At 34.9% G+C, this 19,371-nt stretch overlaps 1 protein-coding gene across 8 annotated transcripts in view; it reads right to left on the bottom strand.

Annotated features, from left to right (window-relative positions):
- LOC123523715 (fibrillin-2-like) overlaps positions 1–18,328 on the bottom strand; it is an 87,474-nt gene extending 69,146 nt beyond the window's left edge. For 4 of the 8 annotated variants that reach the window (XR_008370375.1, XM_053539527.1, XM_053539530.1 and 1 more), the window contains exons 1-12: positions 17,853–18,327; positions 16,428–16,654; positions 15,883–16,058; positions 13,832–13,935; positions 12,853–13,112; positions 10,687–10,848; positions 9,307–9,347; positions 9,030–9,149; positions 4,488–4,610; positions 3,291–3,413; positions 2,825–2,947; positions 2,136–2,258 (exon numbers count right to left, since the gene is read on the bottom strand). Coding sequence is in view for 6 of the 8 variants with exons in the window: in XM_053539527.1 (XP_053395502.1) it covers positions 2,136–2,258; positions 2,825–2,947; positions 3,291–3,413; positions 4,488–4,610; positions 9,030–9,149; positions 9,307–9,347; positions 10,687–10,848; positions 12,853–13,112; positions 13,832–13,935; positions 15,883–16,058; positions 16,428–16,654; positions 17,853–17,960 (1,690 nt within the window). In the remaining 2 variants the exon portion in view is untranslated. Of the gene's footprint in view, positions 1–2,135; positions 2,259–2,824; positions 2,948–3,290; positions 3,414–4,487; positions 4,611–9,029; positions 9,150–9,306; positions 9,348–10,686; positions 10,849–12,852; positions 13,113–13,831; positions 13,936–15,882; positions 16,059–16,427; positions 16,655–17,852 lie in introns of all 8 variants that reach the window. The other 4 variants (XR_008370376.1, XM_053539529.1, XM_053539532.1 and 1 more) reach the window with 2 other exon arrangements.
- Positions 18,329–19,371: the final 1,043 nt, after the last annotated feature.

The raw sequence follows: 19,371 nt of genomic DNA, 5'->3' as shown, positions 1-19,371 counted from the left end.
ACAAGTCGTCCAGTAAACTATAAATGAAAATGTTGTAGGCTTCGTTTGACTGAGCTTGTTCATGGACGGTAGTGGTAATGCAAGCTATCGTCTACGTCCTCTAGACCAGGGTTGAACAGTTCTCAGCATTTATACATGTAACAAGTACTAACAAGAGAGTCATGATGAACCTGGATCGCTCACCTGAGTAATATGAGCTACATGTTTCAAATATCAAACTGATGCTAATATATTAAGAAAGTAGGTCAATAGGTCATATTCACGGTCAATGAAAGTTAGTTTTTAGATCGGTGTGCCAAACTGTATTTGTCATCCAAATTTCAAGGCTCTATCTTATAAAACAAACTAGTTGATTTTTAGACATTTTTTGGAAGTTTCCTATGTAGAATCAAGTAACCCCTGGGGCGGAGCCAATTTGACGCTGGGGGTCATGATTTGAGCAAATTTTGTAGAGGTCCTCTAGGCAATGCTACATGTCAAATATCTAAGCTCTAGGCCTTCTGGTTTATTTTTAGAAATTTTTTTAATATTTTCCGATGTACAATTAAGTTACCGCTGGGGCGGAGTCAATTTTACCCCGGGGGTCATGATTTGAACAAAGTTTGTAGAAGTCTAATAGGCAATGTTACATATCAATATCTAAGATCTAGGCCTTCTGGTTTATTTTTAGCATATTTATGAATATTTCCCTATGTACAATCAAGTAACCCCTGGGGCTAAGTCAATTTGACCATGGGGGTTCAAGATTTGAACAAATTTTGTAGAGGTCTACTAGGCAATGCTACATGTCAAATATCTAAGCTCTAGGCCTTCTGGTTTATTTTTAGAAAATTTTGAAGGTTTTTCTAAGTAAAATCAAGTAACCCCATGGGGCGGGGTCAATTTGACCCCGGAGGTCATGATTTGAACAAGTTTTGTAGAAGTCTACTAGGCAATGCTACATGTCAAATATCTAAGATTTAGGCCTTCTGGTTTATTTTTAGAAAAGTTTTGAAGGTTTTCCTATGTAAAATAATGTGATCCCTGGGGCGGGGTCAATTTGACCCCGGAGGTCATGATTTGAACAAGTTTTGTAGAAGTCTACTAGGCAATGCTACATGTCAAATATCTAAGATTTAGGCCTTCTGGTTTATTTTTAGAAAAGTTTTGAAGGTTTTCCTATGTAAAATAATGTGATCCCTGGGACGGGGTCAATTTTAAACCGGGGGTCATGATTTGAATAAATTTTGTAGAAGTCCACTAGGTAATGCTACAGGTTAAATATCTAAGCTCTATGCCTTCTGGTTTATTTTTAGAAATTTTTTGAAGATTTTCCTATTTAAAATCAAGTGACCCCTGGGGCAGGGTCAATTTTGACCCCAGGGGTCATGATTTGAACAAATTTTGTAGAGGTCCACTAGGCAATGCTACATGTCAAATATCTAAGCTCTAGGCTTTCTGGTTTATTGTTTTATTAAAAAATTGAAGATTTTCCTATAGAAATCTATGTAAAATCAAGTGACCCCTGGGGCAGGGTCAATTTTGACCCCGGAGTCATGATTTGAACAACTTCAGTAGAGGTCTACTAGGCAATGCTACATGTCAAATACCTAAGCTCTAGGCTTCTGGTTTTTGAGAAGAAGATTTTTTAAGATTTTCCTATGTAAACTCATATGACCCCTCGGGCGGGGGTCAATTTTAACCCCGGGGTCATGATTTGAACAAATTTGGTAGAGGTCTACAAAGCAATGCTTCACACCAAATGTCTAAGCTCTAGGCTTCTTGTTTTTGAGGAGAAGATTTTCAAATGTTTTCCTTTCGGTTGCCATGGCAACCAGAGTTCTGCATTAAATTCTATTTTTTGAACAACTTTTGTAGAGCATCACCCAAAAAACATTCCTGTGAAGTTTGGATGAAATTGGTCTAGCGGTTTATGAGGAGATGTCGTTTAAAGTAAACATTTACGGACGGACGACTGACGACAGACGACGGACGCCGGACCATTCACCCCATACTAATATCTCACCCTGAACCTATGTTCAGGTGAGCTAAAAATATATCAAATATATTTACATAGAATGAATTAATGATTACAAAACTTTCAGGCTTTTCTCAATGATGAAAGCTCGGTATCTTTTATGCTAAAATGTAATTACCTGAGCATGTTGTTCCATTACCAGAGTAGCCTTCATTGCAACTACACGTAAAGTTTCCAACTGTATTTGTACATTCAGCATTCACATCACAGTTGTGACTATCATCATTGCATTCATTTATGTCTGTAAATTTAAATAGAAAGTTTGCTATATGCGTCAAATAATCTATAGGAATAACCCAAAAATAAATATTTTCAAGGAAACCACAAGAAAAGACATCAAATCTGATCCTTATTACAGTAGAGTGTCTATATATTTTTGGTTGAGAACCTCGTTAAATATATCAAACAATTTGTGCGTATAACTAAACAGTTAATATTTTCGGCGAAAAAAATAAGCAAGAACTACAATTCAGGTCCTGGTAACAGTACTGATCTCCCAATCCTTAAGTAAAACACCAAGGTTCAATTTTTTTACCTGAGCATGTTGTTCCAACACCAATGTAACTTTGAATGCAACTGCACGTAAAGCTTCCAAAAGTGTCTGAATATTTAGCATTTATATCACAGTTATTGCTATTATCAGTACATTCATCAATATCTCAATGTGTAAAGAAAACATCCCCTCACTTATTCGTGTTACCATACTGTAAATATTTATGGAGAAGTTATTTAAACAACATTTTCAGGTCCTAGTTCAAATGCATGGTCATTTTCCTCAAGCCAGTCAGACATTGTAAAATGTATTACCTGTACATGATGTTCCATTACCAGAATAACCAGCATTGCAACTGCACGTAAAACTTCCAATTGTATTTGTACATTCAGCATTGGCATCACAGTTGTTACTACCATCAGCACATTCATCAATGTCTAAAATGTAAATACAAAATCGTTTAATACGTTAAATATTGAGTACCTATAACCAAAGTGGATAGACTAAAAACACACAAGTCGTCCAGTAAAATATAAATGGAAATGTTGCAGGCTTCGTTTGACTGAGCCTGTTCATGGACGGTAGTGGAAATGCAAGGTATCATCTACGTCCTCTAGACCAGGGTTTATCGGTTCTCAGCATTTATACATGTTTCAAGTACTAAAATTATATCATACGTACTTACATAGAATGAATTTATTATTACAATACTGTCAGGCGTTGCTCAAAGATGTAAGCTCGGTATCTTTCCGTTAAACAGAAATGCTAAAATGTTATTACCTGAGCATGTTGTTCCATTACCAGAGTAGCCTTCATTGCAAGCGCACGTAAAGCTTCCAACAGTATTTTTACATTCAGCATTCACATCACAATTGTTACTATCCTCATTACATTCATCTTTGTCTGAAAATTTGAATAAATGTTTGCTATATGCGCCAGATATATTGTAGGAATAACCGAAAAGTAAATATTTAAGGAAACAACAAGCAAGGACATCACATTCGGGTCCTTTTTATAGTGGAGTGTCTGTATATTTTTGTCTGAAAATATATGTAGATAGATCATTAAATATTTCAAACAATTTGTACATATTATTAAACGGTTAAGGTATAGGTCCATGTTTCGGAGAAAAAACTTCGAACGTCATCAAATCATAGAAAGAAAGCATTGTTTTACATGAAAATTTAACAGCGTATAAAACATTTATATTATTCTACAAAAACATTGTCAATTTACTAATATATGTATTGAATTCGGGAAAGGGACTGCATGAAGGGGCCATACTTCTGGACAGTTCAGCGCCTTTAAAAACTCACCATTTTTTAAAAGCTGTTACATGTCTTCGTTTTGATGCATTTGCAACATCGTGCGAGTGTTTAAACTTTACATAACTAGGTAAAACATCGTTTTTGACAATTGTTTACATTTTTTTTCTTTACAAATGGCATTCTTATTTAAAGGGGGACAACTCATTTAGAATATTTTAAGTATCCAACTCTGTGGGACAGAACAGTAAAATATGTATTGGACAGATAAGTTGTGTGTCAAGATGCTGTTAATTTTCTAAAAAAAATCTGTTGTTTTGTGATATACTGCTAAACCTTAATATGATCCAGGATAAAAAAATAGTGAGGATTGCAGAAGCAGGTCCTTGGTACAGTATTAAGATTAAGCTTTCTATCCGTAAGTAATACAGCAATGCTTGAATGTTGTACATTTGCATATTGTTCCATTACCAGAGTTACTTTCATTGCAAGTGCACGTATAGCTTCCAAAAGTATTTGTACATTTAGCATTTATATCACAAGTGTTGCTACCATCAGTACATACATCAATGTCTAAATGTAAATAAAAAATCCTTTTTGTGTACTTGCTAGCAAATGTTTACGGGTAATTTGTTAAGACAACATTTTCAGGTCCTAGTTTAAATGCTCACTCATTATTCTTAAGCTAACTATACACTGTAAAATGTATTACCTGAACATGCTGTCCCATTACTAATGTAACCATCATTGCAAGTGCATGTAAAGCTTCCAACAGTATTTGTACATTCAGCATTTACATCACAGTTGTTACTCCCATCAGTACATTCATCAATGTCTAAAATGTAAATACAAGGCTCGTCTAATACGTTAGATATAGTGTACCTATTGATAATGCGCTTACTCTAAAAATCAGGGAATATAGATTAAAAACACCAACACGGAAAATTACAGCAACACCTCTAACATTATTATTATTATTATTATTATACCAGATTTATATAGCGCCCTTTTCATGATAAACACGTTCAAAGGCGCTTTACATATAGCAAAAGCAGCCACACAGGACGCGAAATTCATCCTCTACTAGTACAGTCACAGAGCAGTCCGACCAGAGGGATAGAGTGAGATAAAGCCCCCAGAAGAGATAGAGAGAAATCCTTTTTAGATACATGTCTGTCCGGCTAACTTAGCCTAGCTCTTTGTGAATAGACAGTCTGGTTCTTTAACGTGCCCGGTGTATAGCACCGATGCACGCGAAGCCGTCTTTCCTGGGAAGAACCAGTAGAGGCCTCTTAGTTAGGTGGGAGACACTCAAGAGCATCTCAGAAACTTCCAGTGTCTGGACCGGGATTCGAACCCCGGACCTCTGGATTGGCAATCAAGCGTGTTACCACTAGACCACCGGCCCACCTAATCCAAAGAGCACTTTTATAAAATGAGGTACAACTCTTACAGCAAAGTAGGGTGAACAGTTTACAGATTACTCCCCCTTGAACTTATCATATTAACATTTATTATATACGTACTAATGGAATACTGAAATATATTGATGCAATATAATTCATATTTTCATTGTATTTATTTTTCACTGCAGTGAAACATATTTTTCTATATTGTCAATGCAGGGAAATATATTTTCCATATTTTCACTGTTTTTTCGGAACTACTTTAGTATTCTTGGGCAGTGACTTTGGTAGATCTACCATTTGAAGTGAAAAAAATGTATATGGATAGTGAAGCAAACTATTTCAATTCAAAATATAGAATTCACAATTATCGCAGCCCGCCTATGGTACATTCTAACCGATATCTGTACAGTACACGGCATTTAACCTTTAGCAAAGGGACATTACTCGGGAGAAGAAAAGAAAACCACAGCAATATGTCCAAGTTATCGGGAACTGCGTGTTGTACGCAACTCGTACAACTACACTTTCATATTTAATGTCTTTGTGGATGCTGTAAAGGTAATGTGTTTCGTTTATTTCTAAAATAAGACTAAATTTCGGGTGTAAGGAAAATGCATTATCGTTGTGGTCGCTCGTCCTAAATGTAATCAAACGACGTTTTAAATCATTTGTGTATATAATTAACAGAAAATGCAAGTTTTTTGCATGAATATGTTTTTTGTTTTCATCTCGAGGTATGAAAAAAAAACACATTTCACGAGCGCGGCGTTATTTTCATACAACTCGATGAAAATAAAAACGATAGTCATACAAAAAACTTGAATACCCTCTATTGATTTTACTTTTTTCTTTTTTAAACAATATCTAAAGAAGAAAACAAAACAAGAACTGAATCTTACCAGTAAGCAGAGTGTTTAAAAAAACATGTTTGTGTTTACACTTAATTTCTACAGGTCTTTTATTGCTGGGATTACTGTGTATGCAAATAAACTTATCACTGTATTATAATCAGTCTCCTTTTTTCTTTCGCTTTACAATTTTTCCGTTTATAATACTTTAAATGTAAGATAACTAGAGGCACTACACTTTGTCATAAAGTTCGCTACCTGATCTTCACCTTTACACCATTTAATCTTAATAGAACTGTTAATTGTTAGCGATTCTTTCACAGCTGCAATATCAACTCTGGTCATTTATTATCAACCATTGTTTGTTAAAAACACGGCTTCAATTATCCTTTTATTGTCAGTGAATGCGATTAGTGTTGTCGTCTTTGCTGGCAATGCTAGAATTTTTTCTGGAATTGCTCTGTTATAATAAGCGGCTTCGTCCTTCTTGAACACTCAAAGCTTCTGCTGCAGTGGTAGAACTCACAACTTCTTTGATCTTTTTTGCTTCCCAAGCAATTGTGTAAGAGGTTTCTTCATCAACGACCAGCCATAAGCACCGATACTTCCATTGTTATTATTTCCCAGGGAAGCATCTGCGAACAGGATGATTTGCAAGTTTTCAAGACTCAGTGTACCTATTGTACCTCTCTATATACGAACATTCCACATGATGAGGGTATTGAAGCCTGCAGATTTTTCTTAAACAGGGACAAGAGTCTGTCTGATACTAGTTTGTCCGTAGAAAGTATATGTAAACTTATTGAACTTACACTTAAGAATAACCATTTTCAGTTCAATGGTGATAATTACATTCAAACAATGGGGACGGCCATGGGCAGTCCGTTCGCCCCTACCTATGCATCATTGTTCATGGGTAAGTTAGAGCAAGACTTTTTACAAAGCCAGCAGCTGAAACCTACTTTGTGGCTTCGGTTTCTGGATGATGTTTTCATGATCTGGGATCATTCACTCGACGAATTGAATAGCTTTGTTAAAGCCCTTAATGAATTACATAGCTCTATTAAATTCACGTATGAAATTTCAACGAAACATGTGTCATTCCTGGATGTTGATCTTACGAAAGATACCAGTAATAACATATGCACCAATGTACATGTTAAAAATACTAACATCCATCAGTACCTTCTCTACTCCTCTAATCATCCAAAGACTTGTAAAGACGGTATTCCCTACAGTCAGGCTAAGCGATATCGTCGTATTATATCTGACGATAATCAATTTGCTAAATCTCTGGACACTCTACGTGAATTTTTCAAATCCAGAAATTACCCAGACAGTGTAATAGATGCTGCATTTAACAAGATGCATAATGTTACACAAGCCGAAGCTCTGAAATACAATAACAATTCTGATCAGGTTGATATTGTGCCTTTTGTTACTGAATATAATCCCTCCCTCCCTAACATTGGTAGTATCATACATAAATACTGGGATTTATTTAAACTATCGCCAAATGTCTCAGTCCAACAGTTGCATTCCTCTAGACCCGTGTTAGCAAACAAACGTGGTAAAAATCTTAAAGACTTCCTTGTAAAGTCTAGATATTCTGCAATGCCCCCTACCCCCATCAGCGCCCGTTCCAGCAAATGCTACCGACCTAGATGTACACATGTAGCAAGTATAGTAGAAACTGATGAATTCGTTAGTTCTTCTAATTCTTCATATGTATAAACTTAGATTTAATACAGACTGCACATCATCAAATGTCATTTATGTCATAACTTGTAAAAAGTGCAACATGCAATATGTGGGTCAAACACGACAACAGGTTTCTAAACGTATGAACAGTCATAAATTTGACATTAACAATTTCAGCGATCCAGCATATGCTAGCGGTGTGGCTGCCCATTTCAACAGTACTCATCACAATTTAGATGATTTCAGTTTTTTACCAATTGACATTGTTGATAATGATTTAGATAGGTTATTACGTGAAACGTCCTGGATTCACCGAAGAATGTGTTGTCTTGGTATTTTTAAATCCTTTTGATCTGTACCTATTGCTGGAAGCAACAAGAAGGAGTTACTACCTTTCAACCTGTAAAATCTTTGATTGCTCTCTTAAGATCTTCTACAGTTCTTTTTTTTTTTCAATTTGGAGGTCATGTCTATCATTTCAATAGCCAGATCTGTTCTAGATCCTTGAACAACCCAATTCAGTTTACCTAATATTCTTTGGAACACTGTTTGTTCATGTGAATTCAAAATTTCATGTTTATAAATTGCTCCCTTTGGGTCCTTTGTTTCACATTCTATTGAGTTCATGTATTCTGCATAACCTAAAATGATGCTTTCCCCATCTTGTCCAATTCTGAATCCAATATATTCGAAGTTCTTCTTTTCTAGTTTTCCATCGTGAAAAATTTGCTCTCACTTTATTCATATATACTTCGAAAGAAGTATTTCAACGTGAAGAAAATCGACTACACGACAACAAATGATACCTTTCAGTACGTCGTATTACAACATATAGAATACTGCTGGGTTTAAAGCATGGCTCCTTTTGTTACTGTACGGCTGTTCCGAGGAAAAAATAGTACCACTAATCTAGCTTTAGCAGTATTATTTTCTGTTATTACCCAAGGAGTTGTCGGTTTTCTTGATCAGTACTTGTAACCAACCTTTTATTTGTGCCTATTTACGTGCACTTTTTCAAGGTTTAAAAAATTAAGTTCAGGCCGTAGAATTAATACAATGATACCATAGCATCATTTGAAATAGCTGAAATTTTCATATCACGTAATATCCTCTATTTATTATATCTCAGTGACTACGACACAAACATGTCCTTGTTATCACCAAATAAGCAATTCATTTCAAAGACCATATGTTACAGGGTACGATAAATTATTAATAATAAGAAAATGTGATTATTTTATTAACACGACTGAGATTAATTATAAGAAACAGAAAAGTAAAACAAATTTCAAGTACCCGTTGAACAGGTTTTGTCTGTATATCCATCTATACACGCACAGCTGTAATCACCTATTGCGTCTGTACACGTGCCACCGTTTTGACATGGTTCTGGACTGCAGTTATCATTGTCGTTTCCTGATTTGCAAATAACTTGTTTTAGAACTATTGGTAAATAAAAACTACATAAAAGTCCTTTACATTACAGAAATAACGTCATACATAAAGTGAAACATAGCATTTCGCACATTTTCGTTATAAAATATCAGAAAATAAGTAAGTAAGTCTTGTTCACCTGATACATGTATAGTAATGCATCTCGTATCACTGGTGACTCTGCAAAAGGAATACAGATTTAGATTGTATGCGAATATACTACGAAGTCTTGAGTGTTTTTTATCACTTCGACGTCTAATTATAGAGATACGTCTCTTTAACCTTTAGCCTGCTAAATTTCTACAATGGACTGGTTCATCATACAATTTGAGCAATACCATTTATCATCCGAAGGGGTGTTCACTGAAAATTTACTGACTGAATAGCGAACAGTGCAGACCAAGATCAGCCTGCACGGGTGTGCAGGCTGATCTTGGTCTGCACTGGTCGCAAAGGCAGAGCAGGCTAAAGGTTCACCATTGGAAAATTAGAATTCGGACTATTTAAAATTAAACAGGAAGTGAAAATAGTGGACTTTGTAAGAAGGTTTTATAATAATGGTCTGTATTCAGATGTAAACTTTAGCACAGGTTTAACTGTGTTATAAAAGTATTATATTTTGTTTTTAGTATTTATATAAATAACAAATATTGATATTGACAAATCAACATAGCCAGTTTTAAAGAAATGGCATTAAACAATGTTCATATGATAGCCTTATTCTGCCTAATTATGCAAGTAAATGAGTGAAAAAAAGAAGAAAATTTTGATGTTTACTGTCTTCTCGCCGAAATGTGAGAAACCAATATACAAAAGTAATCAAGTATAAAGTATAGGCTTTCCCGGGAAAGGCTATGTTGTTCTTATGTTAATTCCGTCTTCTAGGATTTCTTATATCATTTAAAGAAGTGAAAGAATAATTTAAAATCAGCTTAAAAATAAGAAAGTTATGAGCATTTAGATATTTGATCAAAATGGCGGCCATTTAGTATCCGTGGCAAAAAAAACCCAACAAAATGGCGGATTTATTAGTTTTCTAGATACATATTTGAACTTCTTTCTGTAAAATCATTTCCCTACTTTTTTCCAATTATTATGAAAATAATTACATTGTACCATGTTTTACATTTTACACTCAAGAAACATATAAAGTAAATATATTGAAAAGGTTATTTGCTAAATGAAGAACACAGCAGTGTGTAAGTGACGTCATAAACACACTGAAGTGACTGCCTACATGATCAGCCATTTTGTTAAATTTCAAACTGCCATATCTTTTTTCATAGTGGTCCGATCTTAAAAATTCATTCAGTGTAATGAAAGGTTAGAGGATGGTTTTCATATCAGATGAGCTTGTCAGACATTCCTTACCCTGTAAGTACGTGTAAACTTAAATAAGACACCCCTCTGGAATAATATTCATAACAAGACAATAATAGTACTATAGGTTTAAGATAAAAATACTAAACACACAAACATTTAATTACTGAAACTGTAACATATAATGTGAACGGGATACCCTATTGTATCTCTGGAATAGAAGCAGACTTTATGTGTCTCGTCTGCGTCGGAAGATGTCCATGTTGATGTCATTGTTATATAATTCCAAGATGTATCTGCTGAGTTCACCTCTGATGACCTTGTGATCACTATTTTAGACATTGTTATTATTCGGTGGAACCTGGAAAGTCGTTTTTGAAGTTTATTATTGCATGTTTTCAATAACGTCAATAGTTACACATTCAAGATAAATGATAACTTCACCCACTGAGATAATATCTGACATTAGTTTGCCGACATATTTTATTGCACTTTATTTTGGAAGTCAGAATATCAATAAGGGTGTTTTTATCTTTCCTATATGTATATGGAATATCATATTTTTTTTTATCTCACTTTGCACTTTCTAGCATAAAACTTTTGTGTGTGTGTGCGTGTGTGTGTGTGTGTGTGTGTGTTTGTTTTGTTTGTGTTTTTTTTTCGTTTTCAGCGGTTGTTTTGACAGAAAGTAAACGTGTGTCCCCATAACGGATAATTAAAACGGAAATTGCGTTAACAAGATAAAACAATGCTGATATTCTGATATTCCACAGACGTCCACGGACTTCCACGGACATTAATGGCGTTGACGAATAATACATTCACATTTTTATTTTTTCACACGTTTTACGCTAGAATAGCGTTAGCGCATGTTTACTTTTTTGTTTCAATATCTGCAGAATTCCTCGGAATGTGTTGGTACCCTGAGCCCGCCGAGCTCGGGCACCTACTAATCCTTTGGAATTTTGCAGTTATTATAACACGAAAAAAACATGCGTTATCCCCGCAAAATAGAGGACTACGAACCGTACAAATCACGAATCAGATTATTTGGTCTATTCCAAATTTTTATATTATAATGTTATTAATCAAGCAATTTCATATTGGCCTTGTTATTTGTCCAAGGATTGTCGTATTGGCCCGAGGCCGTAGGCCGAGGGTCAATACGACTGCCCGAGGACAAATAACTAAGCCAAAATGAAATCGCTTGATTAATGATAATATTATTATTCAACTTTCAATTGTTGGCGGTAACAGTATAAGAACTCTGTGAGTTACCTTATGACAGCTATGCACGTTCGGGTGAAAAATCTTGACAAGCTGTTTAGACGTATTTTAGAAATCATGATCATTTTCTCCAGTAAAACAGAATGAGTTGTATGTAGATACTTGAGAATAATTTTGAGAGATATTTTAAATGCGACAAAATCAAGAGTAACTAGAACTTACCTAATTTTTTCATCTGAACTGTGATAAAAACTGCTTTAAAGGTCATATCATTTTAGGCTGCAAGCAACGAGACACAAAATTATACACATATGTGTTGATCAAGATAATACAACCAACCAAGCACATATTATATAGTCCCATGCCTCGTTTAATTCTTATCCGAAATTGTTTGCAGTTAACAACTGACACTCTTGTTCGCCAATTTATTTATCCACTTTCCAGCACTTGAATCGCTATTTATCATTGCACAAATAGTCCACACTGTCAAAATGTCTGTTAAAGATAAGTCTCATCCTTTTAATTAATCTGAGTTTCCATATTTTCTTATTATTTTCCTTGACAACTGCCAGAATTTCTGACAGGAAACACTTGCATTTTACACAATACCGAATAAGCGAAAGTACCGTTGTAATCTCTGAAGACGTACATCCCGCTCAGTCATACTTCGTTATTAAATGAACATGTTGGATGATTTTATTTTTTTTTTGTCAAAATGTGAAAAAATGTAATCTACAACCCTGATGTAAAACAAAATGGCGTCATTTAAAAATCTAACGGAAGTGGCTTCTCCGTATTGGCCCTCTCTTTTGAACCAATCAAAATGCTTGAATTCCGTATTGACCCTGTTTTCCTCGTATTGGCCCTGTTTTTCTCATATTGGCTCAGTTATGTTTTGTATTAGCTCTGTCTGTTTCATATGATGTTTGCAATTGATCTAATACAGTGTGTAATATTGTAAAGTTGAATAATCATACATCATATATAATGTTTCGGAACAATTTATTAATACCCTGGAATATAACAGTATTGGGCATTCCAAATAAGACTAATATGTTTATGACTTATAGCTTTTTTAGTCTGTTACAACTGTTTTCAAATCATAAGGAAAGCAAATATATGAATAAGATATACATACGTATTTGGTCCTTGAACCTTGATTGTAAAACTTATTGTGTCGCCAATGTCAATGGAATAGCTTGTGTCCTTATCTGGTGTAGGAGAAACAAAATTTGACTGGTCAGAACACCCGGTACCGGAGTACACGTTGACCATAAACTGTAGAGGTATACTGCTAAGCGCTGTTGTAGATGTCTCATCAACAAAATCTTCTATTTGCAAAGCTACTGCATAATATCCAATGGCCTTGTTGGCAGTGTAAGTTATGACACATGTCGACTGAATAAAATGTTCAAAAATAATTTTAATATTAGCATGTTACACAGGTCCGTCTTTTATACTCATTACTAGTCAACAAGCGTGCGTTATTCAAAGTTAGATCTGCCACAGAAATGCATGATAAGTGTTTGTTACAATCTAGTGTAAAAGAAGGAAAACAAGTTATAAAATTAAAATGTTGAACACTATATGGAGAAATAAAAAGGCCTTTTAGTAGCTAGTAAGACACTAAATCTCATAAAATGTGAAGAAAGACATTGTAAAAACTGTATTGAGGAGGATAAACTTAAAAGCATTTCAAATAAACCAACCACAATTTTGTCTTAATAAACCAGTCGGAATTGTTCTGAAAAGTGTTTGCACGGTTTACTTCGTGCAAACTGGGCACAGTCAAATGAGCAAATGGTATATAAGCAACGTGTTATTTCTTTGTTAAGATAACATTGTCAAAACTAACATTAATAATAAACGTACGCGAAAAAAAAAAGCCAAAAAGCACATTTCTCTTGCAAATTTGGTAATTCAATCGAATTTATATGGGCTTTTTAAAATATATTTATCGACAAATGACAAAAAAAAATTGGCCCGTATTTTGAAAAGACATGAAAAGAAAATGTAAATCAAATGTTACATTTTACGTTTGGAAACATTTTCCCCTTTTACAATGTCATTGTTACGACCGGTATGAACCTGGATGGGATGATATTTGATAAACATACCTCATCCAACACTGAACCTGAAAACGTTTCGCAAACACCTCCACATTCACCTTTAGTTGAACTTGCCCAGCGACACTTCACAGTATCTCCGTCAATATCCGAAACTAGAGAAAACATAAAATTCAAATAAACACTATTACATAGCTGATATAATTTTTGTTAATACTCTTTTAATTTTTTCGACTTAAATGCATTATAGTATGTTTCATTTACCATAAACTAAACCACATCAAGCAGCAGATACTCAATATTTCGTGGATTTCACAAAAGATAAAAGGTAATTGTAGATTTCCCGGAAGCACAGTGCACCCCAAACAGCCATAGAGACATTCATTGCAAATAAGGCCCACAACAAAAAAGAAGCTGCAACGGGTTGCTTCATAAACCAACAAAAAGTATATTTTAACTTACAGAAATACAGAAAAAGCGAGGGGTTGGGGGGAGCGGGGTAAGAGGTAGATAAAAGGGTCAGGTGTTGGGGAATGTGGAAAAAGAAATGATGAATATTCAACAGGGAAAACTACGTTCCTAAAACGCAGTCTCCCTACACCGTAAATAAAATCTGTAAAATGATCCTTAAAATGCAACCAAGCAGATTAATAGCAGACTTGGTTTGATTGAGTCTGCTCATGAGAGGTAATAAAATGTGGAATACCTCTCACGCCTCCTAGCAACGGCTTAAGCGGAATTCTACTGCAAAGATATTGAATGTACTACATGATCCCAGAGGCCCAGAAAATATAACAATACTGAATCAAAGTACGGGGAGATTTTTTACGGCCGCCACACGGCACTTAAAGATTACTGTTCAAAAGCCATCAAATTGCTTTGGATTTCATCATAAATTAGCAGAATAAGTAATTTCTACTACACAAATATTCTATGACAGCAAGTCATTAACTGGAGCTCTTTTACCCTTGGATGGGACAACCAGATGCATAAAAGGCTTGTTCAGGATATCATAATTCTATGGAAAAGTTTTGAAACCCCCACACTTGGATTCAGTGTTGTTATATTTTCTGGTTCTTTGGGATTGCGGAGTTCATTCAACATCTTTATAATAGAATTCCGCTTAAGCCGGTGCTAGGGGGTGGAGGGTGTTGCACTTTCAATTACCTCTCATGAACAGACTCAATCAAACCGGAGCGGAAATACATCGGAGACATTTAATCATGAGGCAGTTTAATGCTTACATCGAGTTTATGCTTTTAGATTTAAATACTTGCACGCCCTTCGAAAATTGGCCATTATTTAGCAAAAGACGCAAAATCCAGGTCAGAACTATATATAATTTCGGATAGATATATAAATTCGGATATGTGAATCCACACTGCCAAAATGTAAGGGACGTTATGTACTTGGTTTTAGTTCCTTTTCTGAAACTACTCATTAAAAGATATTTAGAATCAGACGGGATTATATATCAATTTTAGACCTCTGTATAATAATAATTATAATCTTAAAAGTAGATCCTACGGGAACACCGAGAACAAGGCAAACAGTGAAAATTGCAGACTCGGTTTGATTGAGTCTGTTCATGAGCAGTAATGGAAAATGCAACACTGCCCACGCCCCCTAGCAGCGGCTTAAGCAGTATTCAATCTTCAAATCTAAATGAGTTGAAATCAATGATCCCTAAGAACTAGAAAATATAACAACACTGAGATGAAGTCGGGGCGACTTTTTACGGCCGCCACACAGCACTTAACTCCCGCTGTTGTGAAGTAAATATAATCTGAAAAGTAGATCCTTCTGCATTTGGTACTGTAAAGAATTCATAGACATAGTTTCTTCATGACATTGAATTAAACTTGCTCGGAATATCGAATGTATTCTTAAGAAATCCTTTAACTGTTGTGTGAAGGATCTGAAGATACACACATCATTATTATTATACCAGATTTATATAGCGCCCTTTTCATGACAAACACGTTTTACATATAACATAACCTTAAATGTACATAACCACATCCGAAATAAAGTCATGGGTATCTGGAAATGTCGTCATGTAACGTGCACTCAGAAAAATGTAAAGATTATGGTACACATACCAGGTAAAGTAAACGTATATGAACAACCATGCTGCCAGTACAGTACAGGTGGCATATCCACTGTTGGTGATGAGTTTATTTTTCCAGTGTCAGATCGCTCCTCAAAGTCAACTGTCGCTATGAGTGACCAAGACGATCCACCTTCTTGTAAGGAAAACCAGGCACTACTCTGAAACCTAATACAAATGTAGATAATAATTGCAGTTAATGATCGCAGCTTCATTTATTAGATTAGGTCTTCTTTAAGGTCGTAAACTCATAATGACAATCGGCAAATAACGAAGTCTCCTTATACGATTTCGGCATCCTCCGGTTTTCAGGAAACCCCCTGAGGTATATTAACGTCCATCCGAAGAGTGTTGAATTGCCAAACGGAGATATGGAATCACACGTCGCAAGTTGAAATCGCAAGTGTTACTACGGGTCTCATATCTTAATAACTTTTGGTATGCTTGTTATAAGCTTAATGCACTGATACATCATTTTATTATTATTATTGTCGTAAAATTCTCCTTATCTAGAATGAATAAGATTGAATTACCTACCCAAATGTGAACTGGTTCACCGACGGATTATATGTGAAGCTATTCATTCCTGAGCTCCATGCTCCAGTCTTAAAGTCTGTGCAGTAAAATGCAAGACTGCCTATTGTTCCGGAGCAGCCGGTAATACACGACATGCTCACTGAAGTGAGTGGAGACCGATTAACGACTGTCTGGGCATCACAGTTGGCATGATAAAATGCCCAGGAAATACGGAAATTAACTGTTATCTAAAATATAGAAAGTTTAGCAGTAATAACACAAGGGCATCATGTTTTCTGATATTCGACACAAAATATTTTAAAGAAATCTATGCCCAAATTTCATATTCAAAACAAAATATACGATTACATCACAGAATCTATACAGTGTATTTCAACACAAAAAAGCAGAACTGAGTGTATAAACAGTGTTGTGTGTTATGTTTTAAAAATAATACATGTATAATTAGTGTGTGTATAAACAGTGTTGTGTGTTACTTTTAAAACAGTACGTGTATATTTATTTTGTTTATAAACAGTGTTGTGTGTTACGTTTAACACAGTACATGCATAATTAGTGTTCGTATAAACACTGTTGCATCTACTTTTAGAACAGTATATGTATAATTAGTGTGAGTATGAACTGTGTTGCGTGTTACGTTCCAAAAAGAAAATGATGTTTGTACTAACAAGGTAAAAATATAAACTAAGTGTATTTCATAAAAAATACTGTTAATTGTTTATACATTAATAAAATTTATATAAACAGTCTTTAGAACCATATAGCACAACAAAGTAAAGTTAAATAGCAGGTTCGGTTTGATTTAGTCTGTCCGTGAGATATTATGAAATGAGTTAATGAAAACTCTAATTAATCAGAATAATATGAATAGTCTAGGTACTTTTTATAATATTCACTCTATACATATAGTTTAGGGAAACATGACCACGCACTTTTGGTGAATGAAAATAATTTGAACAGTCTCGGAATAGCGTCATCCGAGGAACATTTCTGTGAAATTATTTCAAAATCAGAGTAGTGGTGAAAGAGAAGCCGTTTGAGGATTTTTCTAGATCTAGCGCCTGTAGCCCATATATGTAACCAAGTGCAACCGTTTGAATAATTTTAAAACAGGACAACCCAAAGGAACATCCATGCCGAGTTTCATCAATTTTCTAATTGTGATAAAAGAGGAACTGCAATCATGGACAGACAAATGCACGGATTGACGGTGGACGTACGACGGACTGTGAATGATTACAATAGCTCATCTCGAGCACTTTGTGTTCTAATGAGCCAAAAATGCAATTTGTAAAAGTAAAGTCTAGAACACCTCAATTACTATAAAAATGTTAGCGAGTTATTGAAATAAGTACAGTTTCTTCATCAATAAGATTTTTTTTATTTCAAAACGAGTTATTTGTTTTTTCTTAAAAAACATTTTACCTGTGTTCCATCATCAGTTGGTGCCCACGTGAAAATACCACCTCCAAAATGAGAACACTTGACAGTCGTGAGACCAATAAAGAATATAAATAATCCAAGAGAATTCATATCTAATCAGGTTTTGTTAAGTGTTTACTCAGTCTTGTCTCTCAAAACAAAAATTAAATGTAGCCAAAAGTAGGCTTCTTCTCATTGAAGAAAAAAAAAAAAGAAAAACAAGTAAAATATTTATATCCAGACAAATGAATTTAAACAGCACATGAATGTTTGAAAGAATGAAGAAACAAGTTTCACAAGATAACCACTAGGCTGTAAAATTCTAATAGATACTTTCTTGTCTGTAAGAAAAACTAAATCAAATTGTTTAAAAAAAGAAGACCATTTAGCTCCTAATTTTACATTAAACGATCTATAAGACTTGATAATAGATCTATACAAAATCCGAAAACAATAAAACACATTTGAATATTTTAGAGATCTGTTGCACCTGTTATATTGTCCATGTAATACGCTTAAATACATCCGAACTAACATGCAATTCAATTTTACAAGGAAGGGAAAATTTAATATCATTTTGCGACCTTTAATGAAATTTAAGTCGGGAAGATGATGCCTAAAATCTTAATAACTAAGGAGCTGATATGTTGAAAAACAGGAAAAGAGTATTCTCATATTTGTACTAATCGACCACTATTGACCAAATGTTTCAGGACAGAAGTCTTATTCTTGACTATAATTAATGGTCGATAGAACCACAATAAAACTGCTGCTGATACAAATGCATAGGATGTTAATTAGATAATTATTTGTGTATAGAAAATCTAATACTGGATGTATCTAGTTCAACAAGGCAGTCTGAACGACAGCTATATCCCCCGCCGCTGTTTTGGATAGTGAAAGGGGTGATGGTATTGGGTAGCAGCTTTGGCGTTGTAGTTCTGCACATCGTCTTGACCTTTGACATTGAGTTGTGACCTTGACCGTGAGCCGACATGGCTGAGTCATGAAGTCTGCACATTGTCTTGTGATCATTTGACCCAAGTTTCATGAAAATCCTTCAAGGTTAAAAGTTATATGGAGCGGACACAATTGATACGGAAGGATGGACGCACGAACGGACGAAAGGACGACGGGCGGAGACCATTCCTGTTACCCCCACTCGTGACGGGAGATTAATAACTTAATAAAGTTCATCAAGTCAAGTTTATCATGCATCATCTATTTACTAAATTAGTGAAGTTAAAGTCATTCTAACTCTTTTGGTGAAGTCATTCGTATTTTGTACCTGAATATTATGTTAATATAATGTTATCATTATAGATTCATGTAAAACAGGTATGTTTTAGATAAGCTTTTCAAGTAACTTGCGACGATACACGATAATTTCGAAAAGGTCTTTGTTTATCCGCAGTTTTTTGTAGGGATTACGCATGTATTTTCATGTTCTAACATCAGTAGTGTTCCGAGAGATTGGTTGGTGCCAGAGTCCGTAAATTTCAATCTAATTAAGGCTAGATCT

This window comes from Mercenaria mercenaria, chromosome 3, assembly GCF_021730395.1.
Source record: "Mercenaria mercenaria strain notata chromosome 3, MADL_Memer_1, whole genome shotgun sequence".
NCBI lineage: Eukaryota > Metazoa > Mollusca > Bivalvia > Venerida > Veneridae > Mercenaria > Mercenaria mercenaria.
Note: the sequence above shows the minus strand (reverse complement) of the source record. Positions and strands in the feature narration are given on the sequence as shown.